Source organism: Dermacentor albipictus, chromosome 1 (genome assembly GCF_038994185.2).
Source record: "Dermacentor albipictus isolate Rhodes 1998 colony chromosome 1, USDA_Dalb.pri_finalv2, whole genome shotgun sequence".
Classification (NCBI taxonomy): Eukaryota; Metazoa; Arthropoda; class Arachnida; order Ixodida; family Ixodidae; genus Dermacentor; species Dermacentor albipictus.
This window is the reverse complement of record NC_091821.1, coordinates 475,238,604-475,257,987: the sequence shown is the minus strand read 5'-3', so window position 1 is coordinate 475,257,987 and position 19,384 is coordinate 475,238,604. Positions and strand designations below refer to the sequence as shown.

Genomic DNA, 19,384 nt, shown 5'->3' with positions numbered 1-19,384 from the left:
TTGCTTTTACAAATTTCAAGAAAACAAACTATATTTCTCTAGTGAGCACAACCGTCTAACGAACATGGTTGAGCTATCTAAAATTTAGGCAAAACAGCAAAATTTTCAGCTTCTACACATCACAAACAGCACTGCTGCTGCTGCTGCTGCTGATGATGATGATGATGATGACGATGATGATTAGCGACGGTGTTTTAATATATGACACAAAACCCAATGGGAGTCCTTCCACTAACCGGGTAGCAGTAGGAAAACAAAAGAAGCAAACGCAAATACAAAGCAAACAGATCATAGGTGAAATAAAGCGATGTGTAACAAAACAGGAAGCCTCACAGATAACGAAAAAAAAAGAAGAAATCGTGGCGGAGCAAAGAGGGAATGTGAGAAACGGGATACATATCTTGGATTATCTTTCTTCCTTTTTTTTTTGCTTTCTGAGCTCCCCGTACATCTCATCCTCTGCACATCGCTGTTCATTTACGACTTCTGTAGGAGTCAGTCGCCTTACGCGCCATGCAGTGAGGGCCGGTGCTGTACTGCTGCATTATTTACCATGAGTAAAGAAGGCGAAGGCACTGCGAACCGCGAGTAGAGTGCGCTTCATCATTCGTTTCTTCTACGCTGCTACTTTGTGGCTCTCGTTCACTCTAGCACCAAGCGAACACATGGCCTGGGAGCAAGCATTCCTTATGGAGGAAGTGCTACACACGTCTAGTATAAGTCGCAGGTTGGACACCCAGTATCTTGTTTTCTTCATACTGTCATGCGTTGTTTGATTAATGTCATGGTGGCATGCTTATGATAATTTCCTTTTCTTACGCCTCGGTACATCAAGCCGAAATATCGGCTGTCATACTTCTAGAAACCGTGGCAGCTGGGTACTTGTGCTTGTGTTGACATAATGATCGTTTACTATTGAGAACGGCACACTTGGCATGTAGTTCAGCGGCAGCTGCAGCAGGAGCTGTGTTTTGTAAAACATACGAACTCCGCTCCCGACGCAATTTCAATGCATGGTACACTGCAAGTAAGTTTGAACCCTCTCGGGCTCACGCTATGGCCCGAAAAATATTCATCGTCTATCTTACCGGACACTCCTTTCCGTATAAGTCGCGCGCCCGGTAGCTAGAGGTCACGATCGGCATGCACGTCATTAAAGCGACATAGCATTCTTTACAGGAGAGTAGCGAGCTCAGAGTACTTAGCAAATGCATGAAACAGAAATGACGATCATCGTTTGGGGACGAAATACGTCCCAAAACGAGTGAACATGTTTTTGAATAGACACTCTTAGTACAACCTGCTGATGGTGTCATTTTAACCCAAACTACTGCATGCTGCCCGGTTAGCGCCAAACATTATTCTCTGATAATTCTATCAATAAGGCACTGCGTACAAGGAAGGCCTTTAGAGGTACAGGTGTATAACAGAAGAAGAAAAGAAAATTCGGCTTACCAACGTGAAGTATAAGCGGCAGGAAGCGGTCATAACGCTTGACTGCTTTCCAGGATCTGCAAACATAACGAACAAGAAAGGTTACATGCATGAGCAGTGCGCTCAATTACAGGCAGTATTCATGCTGAGCAGTAAATAAAGAGAAGCTTCGTTTAAACAAATTCAAATTTCACTTCTAGAAGCTTAACACTTGTGTTGTAGGAACCGCTGTGCTATATACCGCTGGTTGCGTGTAAGTGTATCGATATTTTGGTACCACTTTGACGGTTCTACATCAAGGATTCTCGTGTTGGGATGCTTTTTAAATGTGATGCATTTGTTAATATTACAATACCTTCCTCAACAGAAGAATGAAGAGGACGGGGAACGGTGTCTCGTGACTTCATGCCATTTAAAACGTTCATGAATGCTCTCCAAAGGTCTGTCGGTGCTATGCACGGCACTCTACTCCTTCGTGGGTGATTTGCTTGTTTTCCCCTTTCTCACTGCGGAACAATTATTATGTAAGACATCGAATTAATACATACGCGAATGTATACAGCTGTAGATACGTTCGAACAACTTCAACGTCAAGTTGTAAAATTCGATTTTATAAACGTGTAGAGCTTAGGGAGACTACGGGAAAGCACAACGGCCGATCGCCTCAAAAAATACAGGTGGTCGAGGGAGAAAATGTGAGTTTGCCGTCGATAGACATGCTATAAGTACCTACGACTGCTACTGTATTGTTATACTTTCTCGTACTTGTAACCGCGCTATATAGCTCTTCCTTGGCCCCCATTCATTCGCGCATTTAGTAGTGCTACGAATCTATCTCAAGTGCATGTACTTGCGAGGAAATATTTTTATTTTACCAGCTCTAATTTTTGTATGTACCGATTATTATTAACTCATGCATTTATGACATTCCTTTGAGCCATAATAAGCGAACATTTTATGTATCATAGAACGGGGTTAAGCGTAAGGATAGCGTGTAAAAGTGTGAAAACACGGGGGAATGATTTAATCCGTACACACTGATATATAGAAACTAGGCTATGACGAGGCAGTGGGTTTGTTCTTGATCTTCACATTGGAATATATGAATTGTGTGCGGAACTGAGGCACATTTAGACAGCTAAGGAAACAACAGTCCAATTTGCTGCCATATGAAAAATTCAGGCGGGTTATTAACACAGGGAAATTGGGAAAATTGAGTCCTGCACATGATGAAACAGACAAAACAATCATGCATCCCTATAACTGTATTCATTAAAGGTGCTCTTGAACCTGCTCGAACGCGTTGAGAGAAGTTTGTCAAGAGGGCCTCCTGGTGAAAGGCGATATCCTGCCAACAATACTGCTAGGACACATCGCTTGCTTCACTGAATGTTGAAATGCTGGTGATAACTGTAACAGAATGTTGTGCACATACGGACACTACAAGCTAGTAAAGGAATTCGAACTTAAAGATGGAGTTCTACGTGCCAAGGACATACTTAAGCTGGCTGCGAGGGTGGAGTAGTGAATAAGAAGTAAGGTGATCGCTAGCTTACTTTGGATTGCCTGCTGTTTATATTTATTAAATCAGTGCGCCATACGCTGGGGCAGTTTTCTTTTTTTGTTTACTGATTATACATTAAAGGCCCCAGAGATGGGGCAATACTTGAGAGATGGGGAGTCTTTAACAGAGCAGTGACTTGAGAACAGCCTTGAAGTGATGTGACTTGGAATGGCACGTGGCGTTCGCAGACAGACTGTTCCAGTCCCTTGTTGTTTTCACACACACACACACACACACACACACACACAAAATGAGCGTTGGTGAGAGGTGGCCTGTGCCTCCAGAGGATACACGGCTTTTATATGGTTAAAGTGGCTGAACTGGTGATCAGCTGATATTATACTCGCAGCTGAAACAAGTGGCACATGATGAAATTTGTCTGGACATCGTGATTCCAGATTAGTAAGACCTTTGGTACTTCCTTCCCATGTGAAGACATCCACCTGAGAAGGTACGTGTGATCCTTAGCTTAGCAGCAGAACCCAAAATGACTTTTCTACCACGGCTAGTACCGGGAAGTTGGGAAATAAACTCCACCGAGTAGCACTTGTGCCATTATTTTTTTTTTATTTTTACTCAAATTCTCATTATTTCGTATGAAAATAGATATTGGTTCACCTCTTCAACTTCGCTCTGCCGCTACGGGAGGTCTCGGGTACGCGATTTTGTCTCCATCATCGTCATCGTCATGCTTTAAGGCAATGTCTTAGTAACAAATAAAAAAATTAATAGAAGTCTATGAATACCACAAAAACAAGACCGTTATTTTAACTCGTAGTCTGCTATTACATGAACGACTCGTTTCTCAAACTGGGGCAAACCATGCCATCTAACGGCCTTTGAATAAAATAAAAAAGGCTAGTTATGTGGGAGATGTTTTTCATATTATTACGCGGGAATCAAAATGAAAGAATGAAAAACACACGCACTGCCAACTCTCACCCAAGAGGAGTGTCCCTATAGAGGCATAATGGAGGGATTCTTGCTATATCCTTTCGTTGCGGGCTATCGTACGTGATCGAGGCCGCCTGGTGGTTTAGCATGGCTTCGCCTTTGCAGAAACATACGTTCAAGTAAAGCTCTAGATAGAAAAAGTAAGATCAATATAATGGCTTATTTTCTTCGCTCACTGAATTGCTGTCACGTTACCGAGAACGCATTCCGCCTTTTCGCCGCATGCAGTATGAAGCAGACAAGCTCGAACTTGGTCCCCACCGAGGTGGCTTCGCCAAGCGGGCCACGTCAACCAATGGCTCCTCTGGGAGTCGTAAAAGTCAACGACCGATTTACGATTCCCGTGTGTGCCTGTGAGGTAATACTTTCCGTCTTTTTTTCCTCGCCTGTCGCTGTCGTAAAACACAGGCTAAACGAAAATAAGCTGGCTGCAGCTTTCGCGCCCATGTTTCTCTTTTTTTTTTTTAGGGTTTACATTAGCGACCGGAAGTTGCCATTTGCGACAAAGCTTACTGGCCCGGTTTAGCTATATGTAACATTTTTGTTCTCTTGTCTGTGCATTGCTGCACGTTGTATTCCTGTCTACAGGGCCAGACAAAACGTTGTACCCCTGTCCAAGTCAAACGGCACGCTTGCTCTCCTGCTTTTTTTTTTTCTAGTGATAATGTTCAGGGAGCTGGCTTCACCGCTACTAATAGTGTGGCAAGAACTTCGGATGTTTTCGCTCTTCCGGAATTTCTCCAAATAAACTTTCTTTTTCGCGTTTCTCTCTACTACGACTTGCAATTGTAGTTTACCACATATTTATTATTTTAGCTCTTATATTATTTTTTGTTCATTTTGAAGTCCTTGTTACGGTTTATTATTACTTGCGCACAATTTTGTTAGCCCCGTGCAAAGGCAACCGATGCACGCTCATGTAGGTATTTGTATTTGAATACACAAATAGCCTTACTATACAAAAAGTAAACATGTTTTCACTGAATATGGATTACATGTGGGCTTCATGCTATTCAAAGATTTGTCACCAATAAACAGTCTCTAGTTAGTAATAGCATGAAGGAAAAATTTGAGAATCCTGAATATTCTAATAAAATAGCAAGACCATAGCAATTTGCATTCTTTGTGGTTACTGTCGATTGCTTAGTACAAGTGAATATTGAGGCCTTAGTCTCTAGAGACTTTCACTAAAGCCTTCTCGAGTAGCTTTAGGAGAACATTCACCAGCTTGCCCAAGGGACGTGTCACAGTTTCGAAAGTGAACGGCAAAAGCAAAACCGAAGCTGGTATGGGAAGTTGATTGTTCGAGAAGATGGCTGAAACATTAGATTCCAACTAAGCTGAGCCCTCGGCGGCCGAATTTTTTGCCAGTGTTGTTTGTTTGTTTTTAATCGTTTACCATCTGTGGAATATGTCTGGGTTCACTGAAGGCGCAACAAGAAAGCCAAAAACAATGAACAGATGTTCACTTTATGACGCCTTGCAGTCTCTATCCACTGAGGAGCACTATATGCGAATACGTTAGATCGAAGACACTTGACGCAACGGTTTGGGAAACCTCTTGTTCAGGAAATAAATAGCAAGGAACGCGCTCAAATGTCGGACTGCAGTCAGCAAGCGCAAGAATCGCGTTTAGAGGATGAAAAATTTACGAAGATGTGCGTACATCTTCGTTTATACGCTGCGAAACCGTTCATCTTCATTACACCGTCTTCAGTCAGTTCAATGCGGGAGGCGCCTCAGTATTGAGAATGTCGAAACAGGCTGGGGGTCCTAGTTCGCGGAGCGAAAGCTAGTTTTGGTCTTACTTTCTTGCCGGCACTTGTTTGATCGCATAAGCCCAAGATCGTATGCGTGAAAAAAGTAAATATGTGCGCCATAATTTTTACCAACCATCAGAGTTCTATATGTTTCACCTTTACTCTGTATCTGCGACCTAAAACACATTTGTCATGCACGCAGGCCAATTATTCACTTGCATAATATTGTGCAGAACGTTTTCAGTTTGTGCCTTGAACCGTAACATACACGGGCTTCTGGAGTGCGTTTTCAACTTGCGAAAGCATAGCTCGGTTGGCACATTTGCAAAACGCCTTCGACGGTCAAGCAGTGCAAATGGCTTTGTATTCTCGCTTTTCATTGTTTTGAAAGCGTGTTATACTTGCTGGCTTGCACCAAAGTTTGTCCTTCGGCCTTAGTATAGTAGCGCACGTTCTTCCTGTCTCTTCGCATACAAGAAAAGTAGCGGTGAATGTTCCTGTTCTCTATACAACCTGCTGTCAAAATTTCTGCTTCCAGTGAAGTGTGAGGGCCCGTGTTCCCCAAATTTCCCTTGTTTGAGGAATCAATGTGACAATGTTTTGACAACAGCCCAGCAGCGCGTTACCAAAGAGAGAGAGAGAGAGAGAGAGAAAGATAATAAAAGGAACTTGTTGAGTAGGCACGCAACTAGTGGTAACGTAATAACGAGGCTTATTTGTACGGCTAAATGGCACTCACTAGATCACACGTGAGAGTGTTTCTGCGGCTAATTGGCGTGATATTAATTTCGAGTAAATATTGAACCCTCAGGAGAAGGATGCCTCGATTGTTCTCCCTAGCACGGACAGCTGTCTATTTTCTCACTTCTAATTTTTTTTGCCACCATCGCTCGTTCTGCACTTCTCGCCTTCGTCTCGCATTTCGTTCTTACTCCATAAATTTAGCTAATGACAGAATGCACCAATTATGCACTTTCCTATAAAGAAAAAAAATACCGGTGCGCTATCGTTAAGACTTCGAGGATTGCCGGCCAGAATGGCTTCGACGCGCTTTCCTTTTTTCTTCTTCTGCAGAGTTAAAAAAAATGGAGCCAAATACACAGTGAAGGACAAATAAAATAAGGAATGTCCGACGCTACCGCAAAGCCTCGCGCATGTTCAGGCACCTCTTCCTTAAACATCGTTTCGGTTCCACGATCACTGGGCTGCGGAGAGCGAGCTCGGTCTTGGCGTTGTTGAAATAAATGTATGTAGCTGCGTGAGAGCCACCTAATGCGACTACACGGGGCTGGCGTTGCTTTCGTCCCTGGAAATTTTCAGTAAACTGTTCTCTTCGGCTGGATGCGGTCGCATTTCAATAAGGCTGAAAGGAAAAATGCGCACATTCAGGTATTTAGGAGCGCGCAGTAAAAAACATGATCGAAATACCTCTTTGCTGAAGCACCTTAATTAAATTATGGAATTTAATATCCATTACCTGCGCGATTGGTTATGAGGGAAGCTGTAATTGAGGGCTCCGGGATAATTTTGACCAGGAGGTATTGTTTCGCCTTACTGGTACGTTAACAACACTGTTGACTTTATAAAGCAATTCAGGAAACGTGAACGTCTAAGCTGCGAGAGCTGCGGTATTTATTTAGGCTCTCTTAATGTATGTCTTTGTTTTTTTACATTTAGGTATCTTGAACTTTCCGCAGAAGGTACAGATCTATTGTAATACAACAAGGAGAATGTAGCCATTTTTATTTCGTTACCAGATTTGCAGTTTACGTAGCCAAGATATTTTCCTTAAAGATCATGGGATAACGTTGCAGTATGTGTTTTATACAAGGTGTCCCAGGTAACGTTAGACAAGCCGTTCGACGAAAAAAATAAGTTTTCAAGAACACGGTGCATGATACTATCCAAAGACCGACGTTGTTCGATCATCGCACCTGTGCCGGCCAAACACAATAGGTTCTACAATTATATTTGAACTGTATATATATATATATATATATATATATATATATATATATATATATATATATATATATATATATATATATATATATATATATATATATATATATATATATATATATATATATATATATATATATATATATATATTTGCGGTTGAACCACTTGGCTAACGTTAGCTGGGGCACACGTTAGTTTCGCGGCCGAGCCCACCTTTGCGTTACAGAACGCACCCTACACACGTCCTTTTCAATTTTTGCCATACTAGTCGTAAACATTACCATTTCTAATGTTCTGTGTCTTCCTTAATTTTCCTAGTGCTGATGTGTTTTCGTAGCACGCTTCACGTGCATTTAAAAAAAAAGTCGGCGCAAATGAACAAAGTAAAGTGGACTCGCGTGCAAGAGTTTCGTCTTTCCGTATTTGAGAGCCACATTAAAGGCGTTCTGTTTCGCTTTGTTCTCCGAGTTCTCGCGAGAAGCGTCAAACGTGAAATAAATGACCTGGCGTTAGGAGCGCGAGCTCAAAGGTGGGCTTCTTGAGTTTACGTTGCCCGCTCAAGAATCGAATGAAGTCACCCTTGCTGCCTGGCTTTCTACGCGCGAAATTTAAGAGCAAACGGCGAAGAAGCAGGACGCTCGTTCCATACTCGAAATACAAACGAAAGCGCGGCGAATACGGACAAAGAACAGGAGCGGCAAAGTTTGTGCGCGGAAGTTATGGCAGTTATGTTTATGTAGCGCATTTACAATTGCACGTAGTGGACTTGCTCATCAGGTCTCTACGTCGGGAAACACTCTTCCATCTCCCGTATTGCACTATGCAACACTGCACATTACTTTCGCTTTTATCACTATCGCTTACCTTGCTTTTATTGTAGAAATTAAACAATACCTCCCACATGCACAACTCTGAAGAACTGACAAGAATATATGAGCCAGAGTTTATATTTGTCTTAGGCTGAAGTTACTGTTTATTAGCGGTCTGCCAGAATGAACTAGAAGATACTTTAAAATCGATTAAGTCTCTGTCCTATGGTGCACGCAGCAGCTGAGCTCACACAAAATATTTTTTTTTAATATTGCACAAACTCAATTCAAGCGCGTTCTTTTGACGAAGGAGGCAGCAACATACGATTGTTTCATAACCATTGCAAACTATGTTGTCGATCAGACATCATGTAATTGCTCATATCCTAATTATTACAAATTAAACGCGCTGATGCACAACCCGGCTGTCACCATTTGTTACGGCGCGTTGCCGTCTGCACCTTACCGGACTCACCGTACATATCAGCTTATAAATTTATCTTATTGATTTGTGCAGATACAACTATATATGTAGCGACATGTGCTGGCTCAAAATGTGATAATGAATTCTGATATTTCAAGCGCAAAGAAAAAATAATAAGAAAAAGTGATAACTTGCTTGGCGGAGGTTCGTGAAAATAGCAATAACACCATATTGGTGCACTACGACGAGTTTGTTTCTCCGTTCATTCTCTTTCCCACTGCCTGTTGGTGTGTGTATGTTGTCTCACTTTCTCCAGTTTTTTTTTCTTTTTTGGGAGGAGGGGAGGGAGGGGGGGTTCCATTATTTACCCAATAACGCCAAGGCGACACAAACTCATCAGGCGTTCACTAAACTGCTTCTGTCTCCCCGTAATCATCATAATCACACCTTTTGCTGAACCGTGATTTGATAATCATTTCGAGCTTGTCGCAGTGGTGAGATTTCAAGGAAATTCGTCGTGATGATTCATTACGGCTTGTTTGCATTAGTAAGCATTCCATTTTCTAGTTGATATTAGCTAGAAAACAAACTGATCGGGATGGCGATGTAGTGTCGAACAGTAGAGAAGCGGTGGGCTGTGACGTAACACAAAAGGTACCAAAGGGAGAGAAAATGCAGCCAATGAAGACCTATGCTCTCATGCAGATATCATTGCTTATTGCTCGGCTATTTGGTTCACACTTCTAGCGGCGTAAAGACTTGAAAGCATGTAAAGAACAGACTGAATAGAAAAACTGGTTACCGCTTACGAAACCTTCCTTGAACCATGTTACTGTCCCCTCTCATAAAGTTATTGGCGAGTGACACCACTTTCTGCCCATGGGCCTGTAGTGATAATCAGCATTGCACTGATTGTTCTGCCATGGACAGCACTACACTGCAGTGACGAGCTAGTGGCCGCGAACGCACTGCTTTCCACCGCACAACAGCTGGAGTGAAAACAATCAGCGTACTGTGCAGTGGAGCGTGAGAACCGAAGCAAATAGAGCTAGACTATTGAGGATAAGGCTATTCATCATCAGCAGCAGCATCATCATCATCATCATCATCATCATCCGCAGCAGCAGCAGCATCCTGGCTACGCCACGAGACGTTCATTTGAGGGATCGCCCGTCGTTTATGCGCAGGCGCAAGTAAGAGCGGGAGGGAGAGGCAAAATCTGGGGGCTTTTGCTCCTTTATTATATGACTCTGTCTAGGTACTACGGAGGAGGTTTCATAGCGCGTTTTCTAGGTGTTTGTCCCTGTAGGCGTGCCGGCATTGCGCTCGGACGCTGGCGGCCGGCGCGGTAAAGTAGTTGAAGCAGCGGGCTAAGTCAGTCGTGGCTGGGACCTTAGTCGTGGCGGGTCGTAGCTTTCTCGCACCTTACGGGGATGTACCTTGTAAATAACATCACAGACGTTTCCGTGGGAGCAGTAGCGGTCGTAGTAGAGTCCGGGCCGCATATAGTGAATGTCTAGAAGGCAGAGCGCCTTAGCAACCGCGGTTTAACGCAAGTGGCTGAAAGGCCGCCGGTGACGATGACTGACCCAGCACCAGCGCCGCAGGCGCGAGAAAGTCTGTGCGACGTACCTTCAGAGGCAAAGTTCTGACTGGTGTTTCAGAAGTCGCGGGGCGCGCGATAGTGCTTAACTTAGCGATGTTGGCGGCTGTACGTAATTATATTTATTCAATCGTCTTTATTACTTATTGCAACAACGTGTCATTATTTCGCATTATTGGCGACGCCTCCAGGACACAAACGCGGCAACGCGGAAACAGAAGTCAGAACCCGGACTGGTCCGTAGGTTGGGGCTCACCAAGGCCTGCGCGTGCCAAGGGTCTACAAGATCGGCTATCCGCTATCGGCCACAGCCAATTTCTTACGCGAACACCCCCTGGCAGGCTTCGGCTACCACGGACCCAAGCCACGGGCCGCCCCGCTTCGACCTTTGATCCCCCCGCTACCGCATGGGTACCCACGAGATGCTGCGCCACCTTCTTTATTATAACCTCAGCTGCTCTCCTGAGCCCTTCGTTTGCCGGTTACATGTGCCCTCCTGGAGCAGTGCTTGTAAAAAATCCAATCTATCGTCGCGACGAAGAAAGCGACCCGCGATTCATACAACACCAGTCAGAACCTTGCCCCTTCAGACACAGCGATCGCCAAATGGGGCGGGGCGTCCGTGTGCCCACAGCCTCACCGCGCGAACAGCCAGCGGTGAAGCGTAAACAAACTCGAGCGGACTCCACAATGCCGGCATGTCTAGAAACAAACGCATACAACACGCGCTAAGAAACCTCCTCCGTAGTGCCTAGGCAGTGTCATATATTCATGTAGCAAAAGTCCCCAGATTTTTTTCTCTCGCGCCCGCTCTTACTCGCGCCTGCGCACAAACGACTGGCGATCCCTCAAATGAACGTCTCGTAGTTACGCCTACTGCAGGGCAAAGGCCTCTCCTATACTTCTACAACTGCCCCGGTCATGTGCTAATTGTGGCCATGTTGTCCCTGCAAGCTTCTTGATCTCATCCGTCCACCTAACTTTCTGCCGCTCCCTGCTACGTTTCCATTCTCCTGGAATCCTGTCCGTAACCCTTTATGACCACCGCTTATCTTCCCTCCTCATTACATGCCCTGCCCATGCCCATTTCTTGTTCTGGATACCAACTAGGATGTCATTAACTCCCGTTTGTTCCCTCACCCAATCTGATCTTTTCTTACCCCCCCCCCTTTAACGTTACAACCATCAATCTTCATTCTATAGCTCGTTGCGTCGTCCTCAATTTAAGTAGAATACCTTTAGTAAACCTCCAGGTTTCTGCCCCGTAGGTGAGTATTGGTAACACACAGCTGTTATACACTTTTCTCTTGAGGGATAATGGCAACCTGCTGCTCATGATCTGAGAATGCCTGCCAAACACGTGCCAGCCCAGTCTTATCCACCTGATTATTTCAGTCTCGTGAACCGGATCCGCGATCACTACTTGCCCTAACTAGACGTATTGCCTTACCACTTGCAGTGCCTCGCTACCTATCGTAAACTGCTATTCTCTTCCGAGACTGTTAAACATTAGTTTAGCTTACTGCAGATTAATTTTGAGCCCACCCTTCTGCTTTGCCTGTCCCGGTCCGTGAGCATGAATTGCAGTTGGTCCCATGAGTTACTAAGCAAGGCAATATCATCAGTGAATCGCAAGTTACTAAGGTATTCTCCATTAACTCTTATCCCCAATTCTTCCCAATCCTGGTCTCTGAATACATCCTGTAAACAGGCTGTGAATAGCGTTGGAGAGATCGTATCTCCCTGCCTGACGCCCTTCTTTATTTATTTAGTTATTGTTTATTTATTGATACTGCGGTCCTGTTACCAGGACCTTAGCAGGGTGCATACAAAGTGAAAAACATCCAAGTAAATGTACAGCGATACATAACATAGGTCACTCGCGATGTACAAATGCAAGCAGTTACTGAATAACGCAGTAAATCACTCGCTACATAAACATAGGTGCGATTCAAATAATGGCAATGAGCATTGAGTTACAACGTCATCAGTAAGATTATTACATTCAACAATAGTTCTGGGGAAAAAGGAAAATTTGAAGCAATTCTTTTTAGTAATTAACGGTGTTATTGTCTGTGAGTGTCGATGACGTGTAGCATAACCAGTAGAGAAAGTGATAAAGCGTGATGTATCAATGTTGTAGTGCCCGTTTATGAGCTGAAATAAAAACTTTAAACGGCATGTTTGGTTCCTTTGTGTTACAGGTGGCAATCCACTTCTCCTGAGAAGCTCCGTAACTGAAGTGCGACCATACGAATTGTATATGAATCGTACTGCCCTTTTTTGAACTTTTTCTAGTTTAGTAATGTTTCTTTTAGTAAAGGGATCCCATATGACAAGTGCGTATTCCAACATTGGTCGAATGATGGCATTGTAGGAAAGAAACCGCACAGGACGCGTAGCGAATTTTAGAGAGCGTCTTAGGAAAAATAGTTTTCGAAGGCAGTTTGCCGTGACAATGTCAACATGTTTGTTCCACGAGAGAGTGTTAATAATCCAGAGGCCAAGGTATTTATATGCGGTTACCTCAGAAAGCATGATGTTTTCGGCATTGTAGTTGTACAATAAAGGCATGTTTTTTAACGATATTCTCATAAAGACAGTTTTATCGAAGTTAATTTCCATTTGCCAATCATTGCACCATGTTACTATGCTTTTAAAGGCATCATTCAGTCTAATTTGATCGTCAACAGAGGAAATTTTTTCGTACAAAACACAGTCATCAGCGTACAACCTAATACCCACAGAAATCTGATCCACAATGTCATTTATGTAAAGTAAAAACAGAAGCGGACCAAGAACTGATCCTTGGGGGATGCCGGAATCAACGGGCACCTTGTCTGAACTGGCTGAATTTAGTGTTACAAACTGACGTCGGTTAGTCAAATAACTCTTTATCCAGGCGAGTAGTCTGTTATTTTGCAGAATGTAGCTTAGCTTATGCAACAATTTGTTATGCGAGACTTTATCAAACGCCTTACGGAAATCCATGAAAATTACGTCTGTTTGTTTATCCTCGTTTATGGCTGCTGCAAAGTCATGAATGATTTCTGCAAGTTGAGTATTAGTTGAAAATCCTCGCCTAAAGACGTGCTGCATGCAGGTAAGTAGCTTATGTTCTTTAATAAAAGCAGTTATATGTTTGTGAATAATATGCTCTAATATTTTACAGGCTGTCGAGGTTAGTGAAATTAGACGGTAATTCTGAATGAGTGTTTTGTCACCAGATTTGTGCAAAGGCACGATTCTGGCATCCCGCCAATCATCAGGTACTGCAGCTTCGTTTAAAGACCTAGTGTACAGAACATGTAAGTATTTTGCACACCACTCAGCATAACGTTTCAAAAAAGCATTTGGAATATTGTCTGGTCCAGGAGATTGTTTTACCTCAAGGTTCAACAGCAGGTTAAAAATGCCATGTTCACTTATTACAACATCAGGAATAGGAGGTACGGACACTTCAAAAGGTGGAAGACGGCCGTCATCTTGCGTAAATATGTCTCTGAAATTTTTATTGAATGTCATCGAAGCCCCTGCATCATCCTGCACGCAGCCACCATAAACTACACGTCCGTCGTTAGAGCGAGACTTCGGGCTCACCAATCTCCAAAATTTTTCAGGTGACCTTTTGATAATGCATGGCAGTGTTATATCGAAATAGTTTTTCTTATCATGCGCAATCTTGTTCTTCACCTCCTCCGATATCTGTTCGACCATTAGTTTCAAGTCAGACCTGTTTGTCGTTCTCGCCCTCTTCTTTGGGCGTTTCAATTTTCGCTGCAGCTGCAGCGTTACTCGACTTATCCATGTATTTCGAAAGTTATGTTTTTTAGCTATCCTTGGCACGAAACGCTGAATGCATTCGTGAATTACCCCCTTGAAGAAAAGCCACAAATGATTTACCGAACAAGTGCTGTTTCTGAAAGAGTCATAATTAAAACTGAGAGTATCAAGAATAGACTCGTCTTCTGCTTTAGAAAAATTAGGAAACAACTTGACATTGCCTCGCTGCTCCAATGCGACGCCCTCTAACGTCAAGACTACTGCTTTGTGATCTTAAATGCCAGAGGTAACGCTGCAGATCACTTTGTCTTTAATATTCCCACTTATAAGGAACAGATCAAGGACTGACTCAGAGCCGTTCTGAATTCTGGTTGCCTCATTTACAACTTGCAAGAGGTCAAAGTTGAACACAATGTTTAACATTTCATTCTCGACACTTTTGGCACTGGTTATCGAAAAGGTGTTCCAGAGCAGATTGGGAAGGTTAAAATCACCTGCCAGAATCAGTTTGTCTTCAGGCTTTACGTGGCGATGAATATACTGGTTAAGCTGTTCAAATATTGTGGCAGGTGAATTCGGAGGCCTGTAAACTGCTCCTAAAAGGTAGCAGACTTTATTTATGTAAAGTTTGCAAAATAGGCTTTCCACGCCTGTTACGTCAGGCATTGCTATAACATGTAATGAAGATTTGAAAAGAACCGCTACGCCTCCTCCTCTTCGATCACGATCTTTTCGAAAAACGTTGTAGTTTCTTGGAGCGAACTCACTGTCAAAAACGTCTTCGTTCAGCCACGTTTCTGTGAGCACAACTAAATCAGGATCGTGGCAGACCAACAGCGCTTCAAGGGACTCGATCTTATTCATGATGCTGCGGCAGTTAACATTAAGGATGGTGATGTTCCGCCTATCTAATATTATAGGTCACGTCTTATTTTTTGCTATATTGAAACGCCCTCCCTTCTCCTCATTCCACCCGTACAGTGTGCCGTTTACGATTAGCTTGTCAAAGACCAGCTTAGCTTTCGCGCCTTCTGCTCGTTCTTGTGCTGAGCTCAGCCAAAGTTTCTTTCTTGTTTCGCGCACGTTTTTCGAAAAATCCTCCGATATTTAATACTTACTTCCTTCCTTACTTACTTACTTCCTTGAATACTTACTTACTTACTTGGGATCTTTTTTCATGGAGGACTACGGTGGCTGTGGAGCCGCTGTAGATATCTTTCAGTATTTTTACATACGGCTCGTCTACACCCTGATTCCGTAATGCCTCCATGACTGCTGAGGTTTCGACTGAATCAAACGCTTTCGCGCAATCAACGAAAGCTATATATGAGGGTTGGTTATATTCCGCACATTTCTCTATCACCTGATTGATAGTGTGAATATGGTCTATTGTTGAGTAGCCTTTACGATATCCTGCCAGGTCCTTTGGTTGACAGAAGTATAAGGTGTTCCTGATTCTATTTGCGATTACCTTAGTAAATACTTTGTAGACAACGCACTGTAAGCTGATCGGTCTATAATTTTTCAAGTCTTTGGCTTCTCCTTACTTATGAATTAAGATTATGTTGGAGTTTTCCCAAAAGTCCGGTACGCTCGATGTCATGAGGCATTGCGTATATAGGGTGGCTAGTTTTTCCAGATCAATCTGCCCATCATCCGTCAACGAATCTACTGTAACCTGATCCTCCCCAGCTGCTTTCTCCCTTTGCATAACTCCCAAGGCTTTCTTCACTTCTTCCGGCATTACTTGTGGTATGTCAATTTACTCTAGACTATACCTTCTTCCATTATGTTCGTAGGTGACCCTGGTACTGTATAAATCTCTATAGAACTCCTCAGCCACTTGAACTATCTTATCCATATTAGTAATGAGATCGCCGGCTTTGTCTTTTAAAGCATACATCTGATTCTTGCCAATTCCTAGTTTCTTCTCCACTGTTTTTAGGCTTCCTCCGTTCCTGAGAGCATGTTCAATTCTATCCATATTTTACTTCCTTATGTCAGCTATCTTGCGCTTGTTGATTAACTTGGAAAGTTCTGCCAGTTCTGTTCTAGCTGTAGGGTTAGATGTTTTCATACATTGGCGTTTCTTAATCAGATCTTTCGTCTTCTGCGATAACTTACCGGTATCCTGTCTAGCGAAGTTACCAGCGACTTCTATTGCACAATCCTTAATGATGCGCATAAGATTGTCGTTCATTGCTTCAACACTAAGGTCCTCTTCCTGAGTTAAAGCCGTATATCTGTTCTGTAGCTTGATCCAGAATTCCGCTATTTCCCTCTTACCGCGAACTCATTGATCGGCTTCTTATGTACCAGTTTCTTCCGTTCTCTCCTCAAGTCTACGCTAACTCGAGATCTTACCATCCTATGGTCACTGCTGTGTACCTTGCCGAGCACGTCCACATCTTGTATGATGCCAGGGTTAGCGCAGAGTATGAAGCCTATTTCATTTCTAGTCTCGCCATTCGGGCACCTCCACGTCCACTTACGGTTATCCCACTTGCAGAAGAAGGTATTCATTGTCCGCAAATTATTCCGTTCTGCAAACTCTCCTAAGAACTCTCCCCTGCTATTCCTAGATCCTATGCCATATTCCCCCACTGACTTGTCTCCAGCCTGCTTCTTGCCTACCTCGGCATTGAAGTCGCCCATCAATATAGTGTGGGCGACATCAAATCCAGGGTAGCTATTCACTGGACAGCAAAGAACGTCGCTCCCTCTAAGACCTTCCCTAAACCGTGTACCTGTGTTCTCCGCATAAAGTTCATTGCGAGCGGCGCTGTTTCCAGCCCGGCTGTTTCTTTACATTCTTTCGCTTCTTTTCCACCGCTAGGATAACTTCAAGGTGGTGATACAATAAGGAATCGCCATCACAATGTAAGGGTGTCCAACGCGGGACATAGATAACTTGACACTGCAAGAGACGCTCATGCGGAGAAAGTGCCAGCCACGATCGCCGGGCTAAATACACGTTTGACTGTGCATTCCATCACCGCAACGTTCGCACGGCTTACTTGAGTAAGCTGGAAGATTCTTACACCCTCAAGTTCGGCTTTGGAGGGCTGTTTCTGATGACAACGACGACGCGGATGGATTTACCTTTGGGTGTGTGAACGAGAGAGAACGAGAAGCCCGGACATTAAGCTAGCTGCAAGCTGTGCAGCACTGACTGCATCTGATGTGGCGCAGCGACGACTTCGCACGCTGTGCGTGCGAAGTTGTCGAAAAAAGCGCGTGTGCGTGTGAGTGAAGCAGAGAAAACACGCGGCTGGCCTTGTCATCTTGTTTTGGTTAATAATTTACGAGTTGCGCCAGGAAAAAAACCCACAGAAGGGTTCCTAATTTCGATAAAGAAAATAAACTGCAAGGACTGAGGAATGTAGAAAAAGAAAGAAGAAACGAACTAGCAAAGGCACGAGCGAAAGACGTAAAAAAAAAGCGGAGGAATAAAACAACGTGGTATATGGTATACTTTGAGCGCGGTACAGTGGCAACATGCCAACGTGCAGTCAGAGCGGTCTTTACCACAACAATTACTATCTGTAGACACACGGTACAAACAAAACGAAAAAAAAATTGCTTGGGGCCAGCAGCTGATACTGCATTTCACCAACGAACGCAGAAAGACTGTGATAAGCTCCGTTGAGCGTGCACCAGGCTACAGGAATGTTTTTTTTTCTTTATGATGCTACGGGAATGTATCACCGTGAAACAAGTCGCTTCAGACTTGCTTACCCACTGCGGTTGCTTAGCGGTTACGGTGTTCGACTGCTAAGTACGAGGTTGCGGGACCGAATCCCCGCCACGGCGGCTGCATTTCGATAGGGGCGAAAACACCCGGGTGCATAGGTGCACGTTAAAGAACCACAGGTGGTCCAAATTATTCAGCAGCCCCCCCCCCCCCCACTGCGGCGTGCTTCATAATGAAATCATAAGCCCCCATACTTTTTTGAAAAACAAGTGCTGTCAGAGAACGCATGGGATAAAATAAAGCGACATTGAGCCAACAACTATATTTCGGGGATGTCTTTCAGCTAGGCTGCAGAAGTATTAAACTTAAAATGGGTACGCATTGCATCCAATAAAATTTACTCAGTCAAAAAAGAAAAACAAGTTTCGTAGTGTTAATATTTTAAGAAAAAATTTGATAACCTGGTTTTCGGCATTTTTGATTGTGGCCCAATTCAGCGCGATTATACAGTTATCTTACAGCGAAGAACGGTTCTTGGATATGCTTCACCGCTGGCTTCACGATGGTTGTACATACCTAATCCAGGAAAAATGTGACCGTTCATTTTTGATCCCATAGTAAGTATCTACTAGAGGCAAACCAATATCATCTTTTATATTCATGAAAATAAATAAATGACTTTAAGATGGGTCCGTACCACTTGTTCCTTTTTCTTTTTCTAATACCAGCATAAAAGAATATATTCTGCATTCGATTCGGGCTCTGCAAGTCCTCATGTTCCCCCATTCCAACACTCTATCGTTATGCCTAAACCTAAACCGTACAAATATTTCGACGGCCAAAAAAACCGAAACAATGCAGTGAAAAGCTGGGCTCTGACAGGCTCTTAATTTAGATTAGCACATACAGTTTGTCAAATGACAATACTTGTATTCACTCGTGTAAGGTCCGCACTTTACCCGGTGCCGGCGTTTACCTAGCTGGGCTCTGAATTTAGATTAGCACATGCAGTTTGTCAAATGACAATACTTGTATTCATTCGTGTAAGGTCCGCATTACCCGGTGCCGGCGTTTACCCAAGCCAGGCTCATGCCTGCGCACTGAACCCTAGAACTGGGCTCAAATAAAGGCAACTACGCAAATAAATGCAACTACTGGCGGCTCACTGTCAATAGGCTCACAGTCTCCGAGATATTTTTCGGATGTGGACTAGTTCCGCATTGCAGCGGCTTGTGGGAGTTAACCAGCGCGCGAAACTTTCCTTTTTTTTTCAGAATTCCCGCATTCCAAGGAGGTGGTGCAAGCCTTACAGAAGTAAATACGCTCTTAGTATTACGCCATATGTCAACGTGTAATGAAAAACGCCTTTACGTACCAAATGCGTACACACAGCAGGA

General features: G+C 43.6%; 1 protein-coding gene across 2 annotated transcripts in view; it reads right to left on the bottom strand.

Annotated features, from left to right (window-relative positions):
* LOC139059462 (calcitonin gene-related peptide type 1 receptor-like) overlaps nucleotides 1–19,384 on the bottom strand; it is a 148,863-nt gene that overhangs the window by 61,332 nt on the left and 68,147 nt on the right. For both annotated transcript variants that reach the window (XM_070537899.1, XM_070537893.1), the window contains exon 2: nucleotides 1,456–1,511. In XM_070537899.1, the coding sequence (XP_070394000.1) occupies nucleotides 1,456–1,488 (33 nt within the window). In that variant the 5' untranslated portion in view covers nucleotides 1,489–1,511. The remainder of the gene's footprint in view (nucleotides 1–1,455; nucleotides 1,512–19,384) is intronic.